This window comes from Terrapene carolina, unplaced genomic scaffold (genome assembly GCF_002925995.2).
Source record: "Terrapene carolina triunguis isolate 2854851 unplaced genomic scaffold, T_m_triunguis-2.0 Scaffold62, whole genome shotgun sequence".
NCBI classification, from domain to species: Eukaryota; Metazoa; Chordata; order Testudines; family Emydidae; genus Terrapene; species Terrapene triunguis.
In genome coordinates this window covers 56,865,896-56,889,601 of record NW_020664413.1, presented here as the reverse complement: position 1 = coordinate 56,889,601, position 23,706 = coordinate 56,865,896, and the positions used below count along the sequence as shown (strand labels likewise).

Here is a 23,706-nt window from a genome sequence, read left to right as displayed (position 1 = left end):
TGAACAGAAAACTACCCACCTCTTGTGCTGATATTTGTCTGCCCTGGCCAAGGCCTTTCCTGTGCCACTTATTCTTCTTATCTAGGACAAAAATTTAGACGTGAAAAACAAATTACTCATAACGAAAACAGTTTAGAACAAACTCCACAGCCCTTGAAAGGAATTAAAACTGCAAAGACAGGCATGCAATGCCTGGCAAAAAAGACACATGCTCTTAGCTGCCAGAGAAGTATAACTGACAACATTTACTTTTTGGGGCAAACTCGTGAGAGGGGTCTTAATTTGGATTTAGAAACGTAGGTGTCAAGTGCACTGTATTTCTAACCCGTTTAAGGTTCCCTTTTTGTAATTTACAAGAAATGTCAATACTGAAGCTTGTGTAGTAGAATGTCTAAGCTTTAAAGGCTGCAGCCACTGGAGCTAAACAGGACCACGTACTTGGAGCAGGGTGGATACTCCACCCAGAAGAGGGCAATGATACCGACACAAGTGCAACATATTACGTAGACAGATGCAATACTGGTATGGGGAAGCAGGTGCTTAGTACTTGGCGATGGGAGAAGAATGGAGCACTTTGCATCCTCTTTGGCTGACAATGGCTCTCTGTTTACTGGCTCCAGAGGGTGCTCTTGTGGACTACAGGTATCGTTGACCAAAGTGGGCAATATTAGAAGGGAAGAATCCTTAAAGCTCCAGGGAGCTTACTTCCCAGACACAGAAATGCCACAAAATATCAAGCAACCACAGCATCTATGTCAGTGGAACATATGTCTGCATCTCACTCATGCTCCCAATCAGAACTGAGGTTTCACATTGACATCTAAATGTAGATATGGAATGAGGGAAAGCTAATGCAAGTGGTGGCCTAGGAATGCGGGGATGGGCTCACCCTGAAGTCCCCCACTTTCTGTCCCAGTCTAGGCCAGGGAAAAGTATGGCAAGGGAAAGTACCACAATCTTATGCAGGGAAGAGGAGTTGGGAGAAGTGCATTCTCAGAACCACACCCCTCACATAAAAGAAACAAAATGAAAGTCTCCTCTCTCCTGGATAGCTTCAATTATCTTTTCAACACTGCATCCCAGGCTCACCCCTTTCTCTTCCAAGTGTCTCAGTCTAGTCTCTACTTTTAATCTGTTCTCAGCTCCCATTTCAGCACTGGAGTCTTCTCCAAGGGCATCATAACGAATAGTCAATGCAGTTTTGGCTGCTAGCATTCGAGAGATCTGGAAAAAGAGGTGAGTGTTAAATGCTAAGATGGGACACAAGGTAGTGATTCACTATGTACTCAGATCTGCAAATCATCTCAAGAAATAAGAGAATGAAATGACCCTTAGTAGTAGCACTTAGCCCTGAAAATAAGTAGTACATCCCATTCAGCCACTTCAGTGTTAAGATTTTTTGATATGGTAACTTTACTTCACCATCCACCCTTCTCACATCAGGCCAACTTGACATATACACTGGAAGCAATCTGCCTTTAAAAACCGATTGAAGAACTTTTTCCTCAATGTGAACACACGTTCAAAGTCATGTTACAAAAAACACCTTTAAAATTCCTCATATCCTTTAAATATAAGCTGTTTGTTCCAATATGGAGTAGAAGCCTATGATGTCAAGGATTTCCTCCTCTGAAATTGAGGAAGCCTAATGTTATCTTCGTGTATTTTACTAACAGCAAAGAAATTTAACGCGTCTTAAGAAAGTTTGATACCCAGTGCTAATCACATAATCCAGCAGGATTTTGTCACTCAAGTTATCACTCAGACTTTTGCATTGACAACTCTATTCCCTTTTTCTAATAGGAAAAAAAGTGACAGCTGACTGCAAGATCTGTGGTGCGGTGGCATTCTGCACACCATCACAAAAGAAAGTAGTATAGCAAGCAGTGGAAAAATCCCTATCAGGACTCTTAAAGTTATCCATCTAATCTCCACAGACATTCACCTGTACCGGAAAAAGCTAATTAGCAAGATAAATCATTTCAGCAACTCACCTTTCCTTTGTTTTTTGTAGAAGTTTGTCCCACCAGGGAAGCATGATAAATCAGGCCAAACTTGGGTGTGTCCCGTTTAGTCTTCAGGGCTCTAAAAAGTGCTTTTTCAGCACCCAAAATCTGAACAGTGGAAGCTGGGTGTTTAGCCAGATTCAAAAGGGAACCTAGGGCAGAAAAAGTCACAGCATTATCAGTTTAATCAGAATATGAACAGCCTAAGGGTATGCTATGCTTAAATAAAATACCAGTGGCTGGCCTGGGTAGGCTAACTTGGGCTGCTGGGCTATACAAATGCAGTACAGATGTTCAGGCTCGGGCTGGAACCTGGGCTCTGAAACCCCGTGGGACCCAGCACCCTGGCTCCAGCCGAGCCCAAACATCTACACTGCAATTTTATAGCCCCGCAGCCTGACCCCCACAAACTCAAGTCAGCTGACCCAGGCCAGCCACTGGTATTTTATTGCCGTGTGGACATACCTTTACAAGTCTGAGACCGATACTAGGAAATGAGTGAAGGTAGGAGACAAGTTTCAAGCTTTGATGGTGGAGGATTTATAAGATGATTTACCTTAGTTTCGAGGGGGAGGGGAAGTGGTGTTGATCCTCTACTACTTAAGTAACAATGCTTAAGACCAATTCTGTATCTCCAGGTTTCATTTGGAAAGGAGGTGGGAAGACTGACTTGACACAAAACATCCCACTGGATTAATGGGTAGTGCTGACTGCACTCTGCAGTAAGAATGCTGACAGCACAATCTGTAGCTGGCACTACACTTTGAGAAGGTGAAATAAACCTAACACTTTTCAAGTCAGTCTGACATCAACTTAAGCCCAACCTCCTAACAGATTAACTCAGATGTGACCAAACTGTTGGCAACAGGCTCAGAAAACGTCTCAGAAGAGGTAGTGACTTAAGTTGCCCTCATATTCTGAAAAGAAGTCAGGCAAACTGAAAAATGAATCATCATCGACTACTTCTGTGCTCATGCCAATATTCTGACATCACACTAGGTTCTTCTGGCTTTCAGCAAAATGTTTTACGTCAAGAGCTTAGCACAATTCTTTCAACTGACCAGGTCATTAGGGAAAGCTGTTGATGGACTGATCTTGTGAAGCCAGTTCACATCTAACTTGCTATATACTGATCAAAGTGACCTACCTGCATGAGCAATAAGCCTCGCTCCAACTAATTCCCCGACCATAACAGTGAGGTTAGGTGCAATGGCCATCATTCTGTTCTTGAGATAGTCATACAGCTGCGTTCGATACTCTGAGATCTCAATCACCTGGCACAGACAGAGCGGAAGATCAGGTTAAAGCAATCTAACAGCTAACAACCAACTGTAAAAGCGTTAATGTGTGTGTCAAGCACCAAGGATTGCAGTCAGGAGGCTGTTAGTGAATTTGTAATTGTATTACTGAATTATAATTGTATAATTCAAATTTATGATGTGAGTGAGTTATAGCAGACTGAAATGTAACAGGGTGTGAAATCCTAACAGCCATAAGTGAGGTTTACCTGAAAGCTTTATATGGGCAGCTTCATAGCAGATCCATAAGAATACAATGCATAGGATTTGTATTTCTCTTCACTATGCTACTACTAGCAGTAAAACCCCAATATGCCAAGTACAGTGAAGGACAATTACTGAGGCTATTTTCTGTAATACAAAACCTGGAACATTCCGTTTTAACACAAATATCTGTAACCATTCTCTTAAGATGGGATATTCTTTACTTCAAAGACTGTTAGACACAAAAAATTAAAGTGTATCAATGGGCAGTCAGCGTGATGCAGCAGACTGAGTTTGGGATTAAGAGCCAGGAACTCTCTACTGCTCATCCTACCACTGTCACTGACTGTGTTGGCTTGGGTACGTAACAAATAGCCTGACTCTGCACCACTGAAATGGGAGTTTTATCTTTTACGAGAATGGGAGCAAGATTAACCCTCTTGGCCTCAGTTTTCCATCTACAAAATGGGGCTAGCACTACACTTTTATAAAGCATTTTGAAACGGAGATGAAAGGGGCTATATAAACGTAGAATTTACATAGCATACTTCTTTCTAAGGATCTCCAAGCACTTTTTAATTAATATATGTTAGCCTTCCTCTCACAATCATACCCAATAACCTCCGTCTCCTCTCCATGTCAGCAATCCAAGATGGCATCAGATGAGGTAGTGACTGTGCGCCCTCATGTTTGTACATCAGGCGAGCAACAATACAGGAATCATCACGGCCATTAAGAAAGTGTGCTGGAGCAACCATAGGAAAACAGCTGTCTGCAGAAGAAGCAGCCCACATTGCTACACATCTTAAATTAAAGCTCTAAATGTATATATACCTGGTCACAGAGATGCAGTATATTGTTTATGTCTTCTTCTGATACTTCTGTTCCCATGGAGATTTCTGCAGCAGCCTTCACATCCTCATCAATCTCCTCTGGCAGGACTTCCGAGAGGTCGGAGGTAGAAAAGTTTCTTCTGTCTCCTGCGGGACAAGATTGAAGGTGGGGAGAAAAGGAGAAAGAAGATCAAGTAAATCAAAAACAGAGAGAGTATAAAGAGGTAAGAGCCAACTGTGTCAACATGGAAACACCTACCCATTAGGGAGGAATAATCAATTGCACAAATACAAAAGAGAAAATGACTGCCTAGGAAAAAGTACTGCAGAAAAGGATCTAGTGGATCACAAACAAAACATGAGACAACCACGTAATACTATTGCTAAAAAGCAAGCATCATTCTTAGATGTATTAGAAGGAGTGTTGTAAGCAAGGCAGGAGAAGTAATTCTTCCACTCTACTGATAAGGCCTCAACTGGAGTATTGTTTGTCCAGTTCTTTACTGAATTATGGACAAGATGTGGACAAATTGGAGAAAGCCCAGAAGAGAGCAACAAAAATTAAAGAAAACATGACCTACAAGTAACAATTAAGTTCCTCTCTGAACTGCAAAGCTACCACATCACTGTACAAATCAACAGGGAAAAAAACATGCCTAGATGTTGAAATGCAGATGTCCACAAGATTAAACCTATTGTTACTTCTGTTCCAAGGAGTAAATATAAGCCAGCTGTGGTCTCAGGGAACACCAAAAAACACTAAATGTTTCTCTCTATATATATCAGTTTTAAGCAATAATTCCCAAACTGTGGTCTGTGGACTAACGGTGGTCTACAGAGCACTTCCTAGTGGTCCTGGGAGAGCTGGCCAGTGCTAGCTCTCCTTGTTTCCAACTGCTAGATTACAACAAACTATTGCCAAATTATATTACTTTCCTAACATCAATTTCCCACATAGGCATTTTCTAGAGTGTCACTGAGATGATACAGGATTGTGAACAGGTGAAATGGCCTGCACGTTAGTGAACAGCAGGAAATCTGGCCCACAATGCGCTACTGAGTTGCGATTGATACTACTAATACTCAACAGTCTCCCATGCATGCTCAAAATTGTTACTCACCAACTTTCCGCACACATTTACAGTATGTTAGGTTATCTGCGACGATTTTGCCTAGTTCAGGGAAGTGCCAGCCATACCATTCCCTACAGCGCATGATATAGTTATTCAGCTCTTTATCTAGGTCGTCAAGAAGGGCTGCAGACAGGACAGACATGTTAAAAAAAAAAGTATAGTCTAAAGGGGAACATTTTAAAGTCAGATGTAATGAACACTGCAAAGGGAAATATCAAGGTATTTTTCCACAATGTTTCCTTTGCACAAATACAAACACCAATGTACTGTGACAAGGTTGGTCGTCATTTTATTTTAAAATCATTGAAGGATTTGTTTCAGTGAAGAAATGTACTTTGCAAACAAAATAGATCAAATTACACACTACGTTAAAAGAACATTAAGGTTGCATAATCAAACATTCAAAAGTCAGGACATGCCAGAATTAAGGATGCTAATGCAACCCTGCATTTTCAGAGAGCTGTTTTATCTTCCACAGAAACAAGGCTCAGAAATTGAAAGTTACCTCTTAGTAATGCACAGTTTGATGAAAATCCTTCAAACCTGTTCCTCACTCAATGATTCCACTGTTAATTTTACTGGGCAACATACATGCTATGGATTTTCTGTAAAAAGCCACTTTGGAACAGATTTTCTGAAAGTTTAACTGGTGCTAATGTGTTTCCCATAGGTAGCTACAACCAGGAAAGGTTCAATTTAAACATCCAACACATAGGGAATTTAGGGTTATGACTAACATTCTATTCTTAACTCATCCCAATTCACCTAGGTTTTGCAGTGTTCGAGCAGTGAATAATCCCATATGAGCACAAGGATGAGTTTTGATTTTGAATTGGTTTTTTTGTTCATTTTGTCAAAACTCTGCTTTAAGCCAAACTTTTATCATCTTCACAACAACATAAAAGAGCCATTAGTTAACATGATGGTAAGGCCTGAGGTTTCATCACAGGGACCTGCCACTCAAATGATGGGCCTCTTTCACATGTCATACACTGAATGTATTGCATATGAACAGTTTCCTGCAACAGTGATGATTATAGGGAAACAAAAGCAGCAGTTTGGCTATCTGCGAGTTCCGAGTCATCCATTCCAGATGGTGGATGTGTGACTTGCTGGTGGGATTGTGTTTCAGGTGTAAATCTTAGCCCTCTAATCCATTTTTTTTCTTTAAACAGGATGCAGATGTCAAAAGCCACCCTGTCCGACTATTTGATATTTAAGTTACAGTAGCACCCTGAGGCCCAGATCAGGATTGGGGTCTTGCTGTGTGAGGCACCGTACAACCAGACGTAGATACAAACAGTGTGGAGGTGATGCAGTATGTTAAAGTTACTACACATGCATAGTAAACTAAGTATGCCTACCTCCATATGAAATCTAAGTTACAATTTGTGTTTGAATTAAAAAAAAAACCCCAAAGCCGGCCCCCCCCCCCCCCCCCCCAAAAATGCAATAATGAAAGAAACTGAAAAGATTTAGTTTCAGCCCAGAAAAATTCTTTTCAGCTGTAATTACCCTTTAAGCTTATTGAAAATATAAACATACCTAGAACTAATGCAATACGCTGTCTACTCCAGTGCTGCAGATATGAGCTATAAGCTTATTTCTATTACAGCAGGGTAGAACACCCACTGCACATACTGTTACAAAGCCCCAAGGCTACAAGCATTTTCTTGTAATGCCATAAGGACATTCCCATCTGCTGTCTCAGCAGTAGTGATGAAATTGTGAATTCAATCATTATATCCAGCTCAACAAGATTCCATCCATGACAGAGCATGGAATTTGCAGCACTGAACTATTCCATTCACCACTGCCTGAGACTGAGCAACTCCATTATAACATGCATTCTTCAAGGAAAAGGAAGGATTAGTCCAGATATTCTATTTTCCATTTGCCAAAGAAATTTTAGTTTGTTTCCCTTAAAAAAAAAGCCACGATGCAGAACGTGGTACTACCTTTTATAGTTATTTTCACGCATCTTTAAAACTGTTACTGCGTTGTGGTCTCAGTTCACTTCACACAAGCTACCACCACAAATAGCACCCACAGCAGAGGTACCAAGGACCAAATTCTTAGGGGAACAATTAACTTCTTATCACTAGTCAGGGTGAGTCACACTAGGAATTGAAGCAATGGGAAGCTTGAACTGTCACTGCATCTGCTATAGCTGTTTTCTGGATAACTAGAGGTCTTCACCTTTTAATACCACCCTCTCCGACTATTTGAGATGTAAATTACAGTATCACCTTTCATAAGCAATAGTTTTTAAAATTTCTGCTGGGTTGATTCAAACTGCCCTGTTATACTAAAACACTAGCAAAAATCTTGAAAAGGGCACACTTTAATAAGTGATAAAAGTTAGCTGCCCCCAGCAGAATATTTAAAGATGAAATCCTGAATATACTTACAGATTGCTTGGACAATCATTGTATCTACTTTGTCTGGGCTGAATTTCAGCTTGTATCGGGAGAGGCTAAAAACAAAGATATCGTTATTAGCTGCACCCCTGGCATTCCACTGCAAAAAACATATTCTCCACCTGTTTTATTTTGCATGAATGAGTCCAGCTGTAGACTCATTCACACTTGCTTAATTTAAAGCTAAGGACTGGCCTCTGCTGGATGTAATGGGAAGTTTGGAGAAGCACTGCTGCTGGTTGGTCCCATAACAACGGCAGCACACACAGTACCCAGTATGATGGGCTGAACCAAGGCACCAGAAAGGAGAAGCATGGCTGGCTGGCCGTCCCTCTGCGTAGTCTACATGAACACAGTGGCAGGAAATTTGCTGTTCATTACTTTTTGCAAATTTCTTCACAAAAACAAATAGAGCAAGTATTTCCAGTTTTGCAGTGGTTGGGATTGATCCACAGGAAACTGTGTCTATAAAGTAGTGAAACTCAGGAGTATGACTGTAGATAAACTTCCCTCGTCCTTCTAACCTCATTTTAGCACAAGCCCAACATCTATACTTTTAAAATACATTCTAGGATCTTGCATCACACATTTGGATTATGCCAAAATAAAACTCTGCATGTACATAGGGATTTGTATCTTCAAAAAGCTGCACAAACATTAATCCTCTCAATTACCCCAGCAAGGAAGGTAACAATCTCCATTTTAGAAGAGTAAACGAGAAAGGTTCAGCAACTTGCCCAAGGCCATGCAGTGAATTTCTCTCAGAGTCTGGATTGAAACTCAAGTTTCTAGCACCTAATTGTGTACTTGTCAGGGCTGTGTGCAGAGCTACTGCTCTGCTTAAATCTACAGTCAAGAACTCTGCCTTTATTTAATGTTTATATTATGTACCACTGTGATATGTACATGGAGATATAAATTATATATCCATGAAACACTGAGTCCAACATTTACATTAAGCACTGAAGTATCAGATACCTCAGTGGTGATGAATTAATGTAAAATTCATTTTCATACTGCCAATGACTGCATTTTAAAGATACTATTCAATTACGTACATAATATACAAGAAAAAACTACTCAACTCAGGTTAACGCTACAGCAAATATTGAGAGGTCTGACTTGAACCTGTGGTGCTAAACACAGTGCACCTTGTAAGAGCTTGCTTCTAGAGCAAGATTGACCAAAATTAATGTGCTTAGACTTTGGGCCTAATCCTGCATTCATTTCACCCCCCAGACTCCCTCTGATATCAAACGGAGTTTTGGGTGTCCAAGAATGCAGGAATGGAATAAAGCCGGTGGAAAGTACTGAACTACAGCTTCAATGGCAACTCACCTGTGTGCCAATCCTAAACACATAGCTGCCATTTCCCGCGATGGAAGGCCAGTGATAAGCCCCTCGATTTGAGAACGAATTCCTCTCATCAGTTCAGTAACCATTGGGCTATGAATACAACTTAAATTCAGTTTATCCTATAAAATTAAGGTGGATATTAGGTGTTAACCAAGTTAAATCAAATCCTCTTACAAATTCTCTTTCAATACTACTATCTTTATAGTTTTTCTCCTACTAAGGTGTACTTGTTACCCATTTATGCTAGGCAAAAAAAAGTCAGAAGTAGTGACAACCTTCACGGGTAATAAACATCAGGATTTCCAGCACTGTAATCATCATACGTATTTTTCACTTTAACATCCTGGTATCAGGAGCAACAAGACTTGTAAGTAAGGCCCTGTGCACTCTGCCCCTAAGATCTGGGGCAACACCAGGATTTTGTAACTGATTAGTTCTACACTGCACACTACTTTTTATGCAGATTTTTCTATCAACAACCCACAACTGTGCCATCGAACAGGTCACAGTAGGAAGCGGAGGGTTTTGTAGCTGGCTCTGGTTCCAAGGAAGGAATGTGAGATGGTTTGGGGTTTTGACATCTCGGAGACAAATGAGGATTTTAGAATATAAATCTAATGTATCTCCTCTATACTTCCCCCCTTTCAGAATACATGGAGAATACATGCACATATCTGGGTGCTGTGGGGAATGTGAACTCCCAGCTACCCTTATAATAAGCAGCTGCCTCACTTGCCAAAGCAACCAACAGTGAGCAACCACATCAACCTGGATGTTTCTATAAATAAGATCAGTAGGGCAACAATTTATATTTATGCTGTCTGCTTTCACACTTGATACCCCACTGAGACAACAAAAAGTGTGCACACCTGAGTGCAGTTTCAGGATGTCCAGTTGCAGAGCAGACAACATCCTATCAACTTATATTCATCTGAAAGTTTCTCTTTCCATCTCAGAACTAGAAACTTTTTTCTAATGAAAGCTCATAATCTGCAGCACAATCCATGACTACAGGACCACAAAATACAGAGGCCCCTCTTCATAACATCTCAGCAGAATAAAACCAAATTAGAGAAGCAGTCAGTTTTCACCTTTATGACACCTCCGAGTTTGGCATCTGCTATGGCCAACTGTTCATGGGCATCTTTTGCCACTATCTTCTTTAGAATTTTCTTCAAGTTCTTGCTGAGCTTGCCCTCTACCAGAGCTGTGCATGCTGTAGAGGGAAGAAGAGAACGAAGATGCGGGTGAATAAATAAACAAACCAACCAACCTTTCTAAAATCTAACAGGTACTAAAAATACCATGTCCAACTTGATACACAAGGCTGTACACTTACATTCACACCTCTGCAAGCTACTATACTAACCAAAATTGCAGTTGAAATTTTTTGATCTTGCAGTCATTTAAACAAATGTCATAAAATGTTAGTACATTTGCTGTTCTTAATTTGAGAATATTTCTCCTCTAATTTTTCCCTCCTCCCTATATATGGAAAATCACCAAGACTGACTCCTAGTTCTGACAACTTTGTTAAAGATAACAGTCCACCAACTTTAGAGATGTACTGAACACCCCCAGAAGCGACTCTAAGAAGATTTAGCATATAACTGAGTTACCCAATGCCCAATTGACTTTTCAGACCTCATGAAGTCATATATCACCAGCTCCCACCACAGGCAATAGTCCAGTATATACTCTCTGATGATGATGTTGCAATATCCAGGAAAGCGCACTGAAGCATGAAGCCAATTTGTGCGGATGGCAGAAGTCAGATACAGCCCTTTTTAAGTTATGTGATGTGGATTTGAGGAGTTTTAAAAGAATCTTTATTTTAAAGTATAAATAAATCTGTAAAAGCTTCACAAACCCACATGACATATTTTAAGAGGTCACTTATGCAACTCCCTTGACAAGTTATCTTCATGCTCCATTGACCTTCTGGGATTGGTACAACATTTCCAGCCTAGCGTATGAAGCAGAACCCAGTGACCCATTATTTCAAAAAACTTGAAAGAAAGAAAGAAAAATGGAAGAACAAATGTAACTGCTGTGATAAATGCCTTCTCACCCTTGCTATGTGGGACATTAGCTATGTAACCTTAAATCTGACAGATAGTTCTTAAACCATTTGATATTTAAATAATGCTTAGCTACATATTTATCACTTATCTTCAAAACAATTTACAAATCCATCCTAGCAATAATCATGTGAGCTGGGTAGTTTAAATATCCCTGATTTCACAGATTCCTCAACTGAGGCAGAGAAACTGGGTGATTTGCCCAAGTCACAGAGCTTCTTCTGTATCACAGTAACAGTTAGAACCCAGGAATTCCTGGCACCTAGTGCTATAACAAGGCCACACTCATTCTAGATAGTGTGCACAAATGTAGGTGGGGAAAAAAACAGTAATTTCAATCTCAGTTATGATTTCATTCCATCCCATGTTTAAAGGTGGTCTCCTTTCCTGTACTTTCCTTGTTTTGTTTTTTGTACTTGTGATCCTAACAACTCTAATGTAGCGAGACTCATTGTTTGGCCAAAATACTACATTTGACATTTATCAACTGATTTTACTGTTATGGAGACACAAAAACACTCCCTTCAAGAACATGAGTCAGGCCACCCCTAAATAACTATTAGAAGAATATAAGCTATCACTTCAGTTCAGATTATTCAGAGCCTATAATGCTTCTGTGCTTAATTCCTAAGAATCACTCAAGTGGCAGGTTTTGCATGTGATTACAAATAATTCAGGAAGTCATGATCTTAGAAAAATAGGCATTTATCAAATACACAAACATATCCATCATACATCTCCATGAAGTGCAGAGTAAACAGCCCTAATGTAGCTATTACTAGCATTTTATCTGTTGTCTCAGTGGTAGTGACGAAATGTTGAATCAAATCATTAGAATTCAGTTTCAACACCAATGCATCATTGACAACAGGGTTCTATTCACTACTGATTTGTGTACTCATGACCATAAACACAGGAGCAAATAACTAGATTTCAATATTTTTATCTAGTGTCCAGAGGCACGGCAGCTGCCCGAGAAAACAAATACTTATGGTTTTGTTCTGAAGCACATGTAATCTAAAAGATAAACAATGAAGAAATAATAAGAGGGTGAGAGGAGAGTATGGGGCATATAATGAAAGTATGTGACTAGTTCTTTTCAGAAAAAAACAAGCTGCAAAGTTCAGAGTTAACTTTCTCAGCTTTACTTACCAGCAAGGGCTTCTGTTGTGTCCTGAAACTTTTCAAAGTGTTTCAATTTCACTCTAGGGGAAAGGAAATTTATTTTTATATTCAAGTTTACAATAGAGTAGCCCTGTCCTTCCCTCTTCCTTTATGATGCATAGCATCTGTCTTAACTTCCCAAACTCCCATCATAAATATCAGGTCCCTACTTCCCTAGAACATCACAGGAGGCTGAAGTTTGATTTTCAGATCTCCCAACCTCCAAATGAAGGGAAAGGGAGTTCGAGTCTTGGAACTGTAGATCAGCTTTCAGACCCCTGTTATTTCATCACCCAAGTCCCCCAAAGATCTTGCTAGAGATCTCCAAAGAGGTGAGAAATCAAGATCTAATATTTCTAATGAAAAAATACATACAAAAAATTTGAAAAAAACGAGACCATCTTTTTGTTTTGCAATTCATATTTAAGACACCAACTATTCAGATTTTAACACTACTCCTTTGATTAACTAGTAAAAGCAAGGAATATACTGCCTCTACTATAGCAGAGCACCAGCTCTACTAGAGTTGAGGTTACGAAACTCTTTCTGTTTCCAGGTTGACTCTTCTAAGAGCTCTACAATCCAGTTACTTGGATTTCCTTGAAATGTACAGACTCTCATGGGGGCACAGGCTAGACATCCAAATTTGGGGTCATTTGATGAAGGGATTCCTGAGATACAGGCCCCCCAAAACAACTTTTCTTAAAATTAACAGATTCTACTTTTTCTCTGTTTTGCTTTTGCACGGCACCCACTACCCCTTGGAGGAACAATATTGAAAACAGCATATGAAAAAGTTTAGCTCTTCAGATAGGCACATTCCTAACACTCACAAAAGCCAAATGGATTATACTGCGCATGTGCAAACAATGCCCAAGAGGTGTGGTAGGTAGTGATGACTCACAAACCTGTATGAGTCAAGGGGATGTATTACGGCCATCAAACCTGAGCAACACCCTGGCACTGTACGTTTTAATTTGGCCGTGATGAAAACTGGGAGGGGGGAATGAAGGCATGTACCTACAATCTGTGTTTTTTGTTTTGTTTTTTATTTGGAGGAAACAATCTGAATATAGCAGAAAATTCAAAAGGCTCTCAAACCATTTTTGAAAAGAAAACAAATTATACATACAAACGTTCGCTTGGATGGGGAATTAGGGGATAAGGGGTCTGGGACTGCAGAGAGGATAATGGGGCAGGAATAAATTGGTGGCAGAGCAAGTGGGAAGGATATGGGATGAGAACACAAGATGGCCCCACATTTTCCCTTCCTAAGTGTGAGCCAGAATCCACGGTGTTTGACTCCTCCCTGCCTCTCCACATGAGCAGACATCTGGGGAAACCCTGCCCTTCTGGGTGAGAAACAGAGAACAGCCATGCTGGGAGCATGCACCAAGAATACACTGTTGAGGCTGAAAGGTAAGGTGGAGAACAGGCACACTAAATGCATATCACTGGCTCTGGGGAAAGGGTATGAGAACACCGACTGACATTCACAAGTGTATGGAAGGATTTTCTATTCCCCATCAGTTTACCAGGTCCAAGTAGCCTATGGACAGTTCCCAGCTACATCAGCTGTGTCACCTCCCCAGGCCAAACTTCCTCTTCCTGGTGTAATCTTCCTCTCTGTTATCTAAAGAGTTGTGCTTAAGAAGCCATCGCGACCCAGGACAATTATCTCCAGACCTAGATTTCTGACTCTAGTCCAATCCTGATTAATCTGTGTCAGAAAAAGCTGTATTATCTGTAACAGAAGCAAGGTCACAGATAAAGCTACCCTCTCCTAACTTACTAAACTGCACTTGCGTCATCTCCAACAGCAGCTCAAGGCTTATGCTGCAAGGCTGAGTGAGACAAACATCTTTTCAGAAACATTGGAATTTCACAACTGGATCAGACCAAAGTCCATTCAGGCTAGTATCCTGTCTGACAGTGATCAGCATCAGACATTTCAGAGGAAGGTGTAAAAAGCCTGCAGTGGGCAGATGTAGGATACTCTGCCACAGCCACACCCACCCATGTTAGGTTTCACCCTGATCTCTAATACTGAGACTGGCTTAACCCCTGAAGACAGAAGTTTAATATACCTGCCAAAAGTTTGTCAAACTCAGGATATTCTTTATATTCATATAAATGTCCAATCCCTTTTAGAACGTTAAGGTTTCAGCTTCAACGCCTTCATGTGGCAGTGAGTTTCACAGTTTAATTACACACTGTGGGGAAAAGCATTTTCTTTTATCAGTTCTGAATTTCTCACTTTTTAATTCCACTGATCTCCCCTTGTTCTTGGGTCAGATCGTTCTTCTAATATTTAAAAGCTGTGAACTATACTGAAAAACAACGCAGGGCCTAGCTCCTTGATCTGAACATGCAGTTATCTTCCAAAGCCAGGCTGCCAGCCCCTCAAACTGCTTACATTTTATTTGCCTTTTCAGGTGTTTCAAATTCTCTCCATAAACTGTCAACTTCCTGGAGTTTCTTCTCATCCAGGACCTGTGGATAAAAAATGGAATCATTAAACAAATATTTAAAGATGTTTGGGATCATTGTTCGGTATAGAAACCGTGACCCCACTTTTTATGGTGCATCCTGCCTGAAAGCTGATGTTAGTTAAGTAAGTGGGCTAGCTCTTAGCCATCCAGTCTGTGACCACTACTTACTATTTTCTCTCCAGTTCTGCCCCACCAATATTTAACCATGTTAACAGCGTTTTACTTTCAGCAGGAACACAGCTACTGTATTGTTTTTCGCCCTCCAATAAAGGCAGGCCCTCTCTGAACATCTGCATTCTCTCTCTCTTTTTTAAGAACCAGACTTAAAAGCATCTGTCTCATCCCCAGTGACCTGGGACCAAACTTACTAACCAGCTGATCAGGGACACCACCACCAATGGGAAAATAAATACAAAACAAGTCACCTTCATAGAGAGCCTCAAGTTCCTTGAGGAAGAAAGAGGCTACTTCTAAAACAGAGCTCCCCCTCTTTGCAGTACAATGCATCCATACCAATACAGCCTCAAGAGTAAATTGATTAACAGACTGATATTTCAGCTTGCTGTCTCAAAAAGAAATCCTTTAGGGGGGCAGAGGTGGGCTGAGATCACAGTTATACTAACTACTCCACCGTATTCTGCGTTCACTTAATTTGCAGTGCACTAAGGCCTGGTCTACATTACAATGTTTCTCCTGCCAATGTAACTTGCCCACTACCCTGACCTAATAACTCCATTTCCACGAGAGGCATAGCACTTAGGTCAATGTAGTTAGGGAGATGCAGTGTCCATGTAGACATTGTATTACTTACATTGCCTGTTAGCCCCATGCCAGGCTCACAGCTGGAGCCACCCCACCTCTCACCCCAGGGCTGACGGTGCTGGGCTCATGGCTGAAGCCCCGCTGTCGGAGGGCTCCAGCGATGAGCCTGTCAGCTCTGGGGAAAGGGAGATCCAGCAGCGAGCCCCGTGCAGGCCTGATAGCTCAGGCTGTCAACCCCCAACACTGTCCCCTTAAATCGGGGCAAGGACTCCGGGTGAGGACATGCACCCGGACAGGAGGGCAGTGTGGATATGAAAAACTGCAGCAATTAACGTGGTGGCTGTACGTTGACCTAATTTAGGTCAACAATTTTGTAGTGTAGACAAGGCCTAAGAATTCTTAGTAAAATGCAGCCGGACACAGAGCCAGCAGAGGATCCCCGGGCATGGGGTGGGCAGCCAAGACCCTGGGCAGACAGCTGGGAGCGGATCCCTGGGTGTGGGGCGGGCAGACGGGACCAGAAGCGGAGCTGGGTGGTGCTCCCTCCATCCCCGTCATCCGTGGGGGCTGGTCCAGGTCCCAGCTACACCCCCCCCAATGTTACTCTGCACCCTCCTAGGGAGGCGTGCCCCACAGGTTGAAATCCTCTATTGAGTCCCCCAATTCCAATTCCTTCTCCTTATTCAGAACTGAACATTTAAAACAGTGGTTTTCAACGTTTTTTCATTTACGGATGCCTAAAACATGTCAAATGGTGGTGCAGACCCCTTTGGAAATTGAGCCTATGGTCCACAGACCCCTGCCATAGAAGTCTTAGGCTGAAAACTGACTAACCAGAATTCAACTATAAATGTTGCAAGTGCTCGGCAAGGCATTTGACACAGCGTGAGAAAGGGTGCTAAAGTGTGGGTTTCTATGGTGGTGGTAACACTTCTGGAGTATTCACATACATTTGACTGATGAGAGCACCAGAATGCCTTTTCTGGGATCTGAAATCTGAAAAAGTGCCACCATGGCTTAACAACGAAGTAAAAGAAGCAGTGAGAGGCAAAAAGGCATCTTTTAAAAAGTTTAAGTTAAATCCTAATGAGGAAAATAGAAAGGAGTATAAACTCTGGCAAATGAAATGTAAAAATATAATTAGGAAGGCCAAAAAAGAATTTGAAGAACAGCTAGCCAAAAAACTCAAAAAGTAACAGCAACATTTTTTTTAAGTACATCAGAAGCAGGAAGCCTGCTTAACAACCAGTGGGGCCACAGGATGATTGAGAAGCTAAAGTAGCTCTCAAGGGTGATAAGGCCATTGCGGAGAAACTAACTGAATTCTTTGCATCAGTCTTCACGGCTGAGGATGTGAGGGAGATTCTCAAACCGGAGCCATTCTTTTTAGGTGACAAATCTGAGGAACTTTCACAGATTGAGGTATCATTAGAGGAGGTTTTGGAACAAACTGATAAACTAAACAGTAATAAGTCACCAGGATCAAAGGAACTCAAATGTGAAATTGCAGAACTGACTTCAGTACCGGGCAAACTGGTTGAAACAATAGTAAAGAACAGAATTATAAGACACATAGATGAACATAATTTGCTGAGGAAGAGTCAACATGGTTTTTGTAAAGGGAAATCATGCCTCACCAATTTCCTAGAATTCTCTGAGGGGGTCAAAACCGGGTGACTGGGCAACAAAATGGCACATGAGATTCAATGTTGATAAATACAAAGTAATGCACATTGGAAAACATAATCCCAACTATACATATAAAATGATGGGGTCTTAATTGTATGTTACCACTCAAGAAAGATCTTGGAGTCATTGTGGATAGTTCTCTGAAAACATCCACCCAATGTGCAGCACGGCAGTCAAAAAAGCGAACGGAATGCTGGGAATTATTCAGAAAGGGATAGATAATAAGACAGAAAATTGTCTCTATATAAATCCATGGTATGCCCACATCTTGAATACTGCACGCAGACGTGGTTGACCCATCTCAAAAAAGATATATTGGAATTGAAAAAGGTACAGAAAATGGCAACAAAAATGATTAGGGGTATGGAACGGCTGCCATATGAGGAGAGATTAATAAGACTGACTTTTCAGCATGGAAAAGAGACAACTAAGAATGGATATGATAGAGGTCTATAAAATCGTGACTGGTGTGGAGAAAGTAAATAAGGAAGTGTTATTTATTCCTTCTCATAACACAAGAACATGGGGTAACCAAATGAAATTAATAGGCAGCAGGTTTAAAACAAACAAACGGAAGTAATTTTTTCACACAACGCACAGTCAACCTGTCGAACTCTTTGCCAGAGGATGTTGTGAAGGCCAAGACTATAACAGGGTTCAAAAAAGAAGTAGGTAAGTTCATGGAGGATAGGTCCATCAGTGGCTATTAGCCATGATGGACAGGGATGGTGGCCTTAGCCTCTGTATACCAGAAGCTGGGAATGGGTGATGATTACCTGTTCTGTTCATTCCCTCTGGGGCAGGACACTGGCCACTGTCAGAAGACAGGATACTGGGCTAGATGGACCTTTGGTCTGACCCAGTATGGCCGTTCTTATGAAACTTCATTTTCATAGTAACCTATGGTTGACCCCTTACACATAGTCTGCAGACCCCCAGGGCTCCACGGACCAGAGGCTGAAAACCACTAATTTAAACGAAGCCCTGGCCCTGTGGAGTTTGGGATTTCTATATCATTTTACAGGCAGACAGTGTGGTCCTAGCAGCAATAGCACAATCAGGAACATCTAGAGAAGGAAGCAGCAGCTAAGTAGAGCAAATGGTAAAATCAGCTAAGAAGTTCTACTTCCGACTATTGCAATATGAATATCATAAAATAATTTAACATACCCTAGGGTGGGTATTTTTGGTTGAATACTGCTGGTGGCACTTTCCAAAATTAATGGGGGGGGGGGGGGGATAGCTCAGTGGTTTGAGCATTGGCCTGCTAAACCCAGGGTGTGAGTTCAATCCTTGAGGGGGCCATTTAGGGATCGGGGGGACAGTACTTGGTCCTGCTAGTGAAGGCAGGGGACTGGACTTGATGACCTTCAAGGTCCCTTCCAGTTCTATGAGATAGGTATATCTCCATATATTATTATTGTTTATTTAATGCCGGGTGACTTCCCCTCTTACAAGCACAAAGTCTTAGTGTAGAAAATAAATTTTTAATGAAAGGAGGGAAGTATTGCCTCTTAGAAGCATTCAAGGGATGGTGTGTAATTTTCCCATGTTACTGGTTTTGTGCTGTATTGTTGAAAAGGAACCCCTAGATATTAAATCTGGCCCTGGTTGCTGCTGACTCCACCTGGCACACAGGTTACAGACACCAGTTCAGCAGCATGGCACATCAGCCTATCTATGATTATGTAATGATATGGTTGTGTGTCCAGTGAAAGATGTGGGAACTGAATCTTTGCTTTTCAAGTATAGCGGATGAATTCTCCCAATTTCAGCCAGCATGCAAATACACGTGTACACCAGTCAAGCCAAGCATTTTACATAAACAATAGCAGACAAAATTAAATTCAACACACCTTGTAAATGCAGTATTTAAAATATATTAATATCACTGCTGTTACGTTTGCCTCAGTCCTTTCACTTAGGAACTATAGGCATGATAGCAATTACAACAAATGCTAAAATAGAAATGCCAGAAATAGATGCAATGTGAGCATATTTAGAGAGAAATCATTGAGGACTAGTTAGGGGTAAACACCACAGTTTTTGCTGATACAAATTAACACGGCTACCATGCTGAAACCTAACATTTACAATTACACTTAGTCAAACAGAATACTGTAAATCAGTGGCTCTCAAACTTTTGTACTGGTGACCCCTTTCACATAGCAAGCCTCTGAGTGCAACCCCCCCTTAGAAATTAAAAACACTTTTTATATATTTAACACCATTATAAATGTTGGGGGCAAAGCAGGGTTTGGGGCAAAGGTTGACAGCTCGCGACCCCCCATGTAGTAACCTCACGGCCCCCTGAGGGGTCCCGACCCCGTTTGAGAACCCCTGCTGTAAATCAAACCTCATACGTAAAGGGGCCTCTGCAGGGTTAGGAATTAATTTATCCCTGCACTACACTGCATGATTGGTTAAGAACATTAGAACATAAGAATGGCCGTACCGGGTCAGACCAAAAGGTCCATCTAGCCCAGTATCCTGTCTACCGACAGTGGCCAATGCCAGGTGCCCCAGAGGGAGTGGACGTAACAGGCAATGATCAAGTGATCTCTCTCCTGCCATCCATCTCCATCCTCTGACAAACAGAGGCTAGGGACACCATTCCTTACCCATCCTGGCTAATAGCCATTAATGGACTTAACCACCATGAATTTATCCAGTTCTCTTTTAAATGCTGCTATAGTCCTAGCCTTCACAACCTCCTCAGGTAAGGAGTTCAACAAGTTGACTGTGCGCTGCGTGAAGAAGAACTTCCTTGTATTTGTTTTAAACCTGCTGCCTATTAATTCCATTTGGTGACCCCTAGATCTTGTATTATGGGAATAAGTAAATAACTTTTGCTTGTTTACTTTCTCCACATCACTCATGATTTTATATACCTCTATCATATCCCCCCTTAGTCTCCTCTTTTCCAAGCTGAAGAGTCCTAGCCTCTTTAATCTCTCCTCATATGGGACTCTTTCCAAACCCCTAATCATTTTAGTTGCCCTTCTTGGAACCTTTTCTAGTGCCAGTATATCTTTTTTGAGATGAGGAGACCACATCTGTACGCAGTATTTGAGAGGAGGGCGTACCATCGATTTATATAAGGGCAATAATATATTCTCAGTCTTATTCTCTATCCCCTTTTTAATGATTCCTAACATCCTGTTTGCATAAATTAATGGAGATATCCCATCTCCTAGAACTGGAAGGGACTTTGAAAGGTCATTGAGTCGAGTCCAGCCCCCTGCCTTCACTAGCAGGACCAAGTACTGATTTTGCCCCAGATCCCTAGGTGACCCCCTCAAGGACTGAACTCTCAACCCTGGGTTTAGCAGGCCAATGCTCAAACCACTGAGCTATCCCTCCCCCCCACAAGGGGGGTACGTCCCTTTTACCCCACCAGACGGATCCACCAATTGCCACTGCCATAGGCAGGGGTCAGACCTACCCTCCAAGGAGCCACGCGAGGTAGACAACGATTTCGTGGCGCAGGGAGCGAAGTAAATCCTCCCTTTCCTGTGTTAACCTGCTCCCGCCGCCTGCACACCTGGGGCAAGCCAGAGACATGAGACTCCGTCCCAGAGCCAGGCTGACTCCTGCCAGACCCCGCTCCCCAGCGCGGTATCGGCGCTAGGCTCGGGGCGCCAGGCCCAGCTCGCGAGGGCCCGGCCTGGGCAGGGCGACCAGCGGCTGACGGAGACTGGGCTCTCGCCGCAGCCACGTGGGTGGGAGCCAGAGCCCGGGCACGGCGAGCGCCCCCTCCCCCGCGCTGCTGCCGCCGCAGAAGGGGCCGCGAGAGCTACGGCCCGGCCCGGCCCGGCCCGCCCGGGGAACGGCGAGGCGGCGGCGCGCGGCCTACCCCTGCCCCGCGCCTCACCTTGAAGACGGCGTATCCGGCCGGGGTCTCGAATAGCACCAGCATGGCGGGCAGAGGTGCGGGACCGGGTCAGCGAGAGTCGGTGACAACTGGGGCCGCAGCGCCGCCGGGGGAAGCGCGCCAGGACACGGCCACGTGCGGGAAGAGGGCCACAGCTCCCAGCGCCAAGACGCAGCGCACACGGCGAACCGGAAGTGAGGAGACCGGAAACTGTCCGGCCTCGCCAGAACGCGGGGGCGGAATTCAGCGGATGACGCGGCGAGGCTGCAAGGAGAGGGCGGGGGGCCGGGCTCGGCGGATGAGGGGGCGGGGCTGTGAGGAGAGCGCGGGGGGCCGGGCTCGGCGGATGAGGGGGCGGGGCGGTGAGGAGAGCGCGGGGGGCCGGGCTCGGCGGATGACGGGGCGGGGCTGAGGGCAGGGGCCGGGAGGGGGCTCAACGGATGACAGTGCGGGGCTGTGAGAAAGGGGCGGGCTCAGCCGATGCGGGCTGGTGCAGATTAGAACCCTGCTCAGACCTAGCTGTTGATCCCAGGGCTCCTGGCAGTGCAGGCCTGGGCCTGGCCCTGGGATGAAGGGGCAAGTGTTAGTAGCAGTGTTGTAAGCAAGAAGTAATTTTTCCAGGGTACTCCGGGCTGATTAGGCCTCAGTTGGAATATTGTGTCTAGTTCTGGGTGCCATATTTCGGGAAAGATGTGGACAGATTAGAGAAAGTCCAGAGAAGAGCAACAAAAATGATTAAAGGTCTAGAAAACATGAGCTGTGAGGAAAGATTCAAAAGTCAGGGTTTGTTTAGTCTGGAGAAGAAGGGACATGATAACTGTTTTCAACTACATAAAAGGTTGTTACAAGGAGGCCGGCGAAAAAGTGTTCGCGTTAATGTCTGAAGATAGGCCTAGAAGCAACAGGCTTAATTTGCAGCAAGGGAGGTATTGGTTGGATTAGGAAAAACTTCCTAACTGTCAGGGTAGTTAAGCACAACAAATTGCTTTGGGAGATTGTGGAATCGCCATCACTGGAGGTTTTTAAGAACAGGTTAGACAAACACTTGTCAGGGATGCGCTAGTTATTACTTAGTCCTGCTTTGAGTGCAGGGGACTGGACTAGATAACCTCTCAAGGTCATCCCTGCCAGTTCTACACTTCTGTAATTGTATAAGCCAGTGGGGCTGGCTTGGAGGGGCACAGTTACATTCCTCTGGAGCCCCCAAGCTGTTGGGAAGCTCATGTAGCTGGTACCACTGTGGTCATTTGTGCAGGTGACTACGTTGTATTTTATCAGGGTTGTTTGAACCCCTGCCCCTTCCTGCCCCCCAGAGTGTCCTGGGGGTTAATAAGCTGCAGGATATACCTACACCTCAAATCAGTGTAGGAGCTGTCTCTAGCTCAGAGTTGCTGAATTGTTTGGATTTCCAGTTGGTGAGACAATCCAGATTTACGTTTTCACTCTTGCTCGTAGACCTGTCTTGGGCTCTAGGCTTATGAGGTTCATAGAAAATGTACTCTGACACCTTTATTTTTGATTAAGATGGAGGAATGGATCTGTTCTAAGTAGTCCCCCTATTTTGACCACTTGTATCAGACACTTAGACCATGCTCTAATGGAAAAGGAAGTGCTGATATAGTTCTCTCTATCCCAAAACACAATCAGCCAATGTTTCTGCACTCCCATCTGCTTTCCCCTTTCTAGTCTTCCCTGGCTCCTTCTCTCACCTCTTTCTTTAGCCCAAACCAATCTCCTCTGCAACTGTCTGTGCTCTGGAGTATGACTGTTGGCTTCTTCCCATCTACCTCTATCCTGGTGGGCTCCAGGATCTTCATCCAGCAAGTCTGGCCTCAGTGTCTTCTGCCCTGTTGGAAAATGGCACCCCAGCACAAGAACTTAAGCAGACTCAACTGGCCTTCAGCTCTCTGGTGTCTTAAGTGTTGGATCTGAACTGGTTTGACATTGGCCTCCTCCGTCCCTACACCTGGGGTGGGTTTTCAGTTGTAGGGCCTTTCTGTCCATTCACGTACTGGCTGGAACATGTTCATGTACTTTCCATCCTGAAAGCAAAAGAACTCCTTAGGGAGGACAGAAAGGCCATTAGCACCTGGAGAAGTGCTGGTTGGGTATACTGGGTATTCTGGCTCAAGTTGAGCTCTGCACTTAAGGCCATTGTAAGATGGTTTTAAGATAAATGGGTTAGTTAAGCTTCGTTAAGAAAACATATGTTTTTTGTAGCTTGTGTAGACTGTAGGTGGTTAAGCAAATGTAACAGGGCCTTGAGAATAACATGTTAAGTTAGAAAGTGGCATCTAGCAAGACAAGATCTGGAGAGGATGCTGAGCTTGGAATATGGCTAAGATAAAAAGGAAGTTTCTGGAAAAGGGGCTTCTCAACTATAAGAAATTATTA

At 43.0% G+C, this 23,706-nt stretch overlaps 1 protein-coding gene and 3 non-coding genes across 4 annotated transcripts in view; all 4 read right to left on the bottom strand.

Moving 5' to 3' along the window:
* Positions 1-21,505, bottom strand: part of NOP58 (NOP58 ribonucleoprotein) — a 34,643-nt gene extending 13,138 nt beyond the window's left edge. The window contains exons 1-12 of the mRNA XM_026647682.1: positions 21,313-21,505; positions 14,912-14,988; positions 12,484-12,536; positions 10,342-10,466; positions 9,233-9,369; positions 7,886-7,950; positions 5,463-5,597; positions 4,343-4,488; positions 3,154-3,280; positions 1,995-2,158; positions 1,090-1,224; positions 20-81 (exon numbers count right to left, since the gene is read on the bottom strand). Coding sequence (XP_026503467.1) covers positions 20-81; positions 1,090-1,224; positions 1,995-2,158; positions 3,154-3,280; positions 4,343-4,488; positions 5,463-5,597; positions 7,886-7,950; positions 9,233-9,369; positions 10,342-10,466; positions 12,484-12,536; positions 14,912-14,988; positions 21,313-21,357 — 1,271 coding nt within the window. The 5' untranslated portion in view covers positions 21,358-21,505. The remainder of the gene's footprint in view (positions 1-19; positions 82-1,089; positions 1,225-1,994; positions 2,159-3,153; positions 3,281-4,342; positions 4,489-5,462; positions 5,598-7,885; positions 7,951-9,232; positions 9,370-10,341; positions 10,467-12,483; positions 12,537-14,911; positions 14,989-21,312) is intronic.
* Positions 2,884-2,969, bottom strand: LOC112119175. The gene has a single exon (XR_002909095.1). It is a non-coding gene; the product is annotated as a small nucleolar RNA SNORD11 (small nucleolar RNA).
* On the bottom strand, positions 4,159-4,243 carry LOC112119188. The gene has a single exon (XR_002909097.1). It is a non-coding gene; the product is annotated as a small nucleolar RNA SNORD11B (small nucleolar RNA).
* LOC112119171 lies at positions 12,118-12,206 on the bottom strand. The gene has a single exon (XR_002909094.1). It is a non-coding gene; the product is annotated as a small nucleolar RNA SNORD70 (small nucleolar RNA).
* Positions 21,506-23,706: the final 2,201 nt, after the last annotated feature.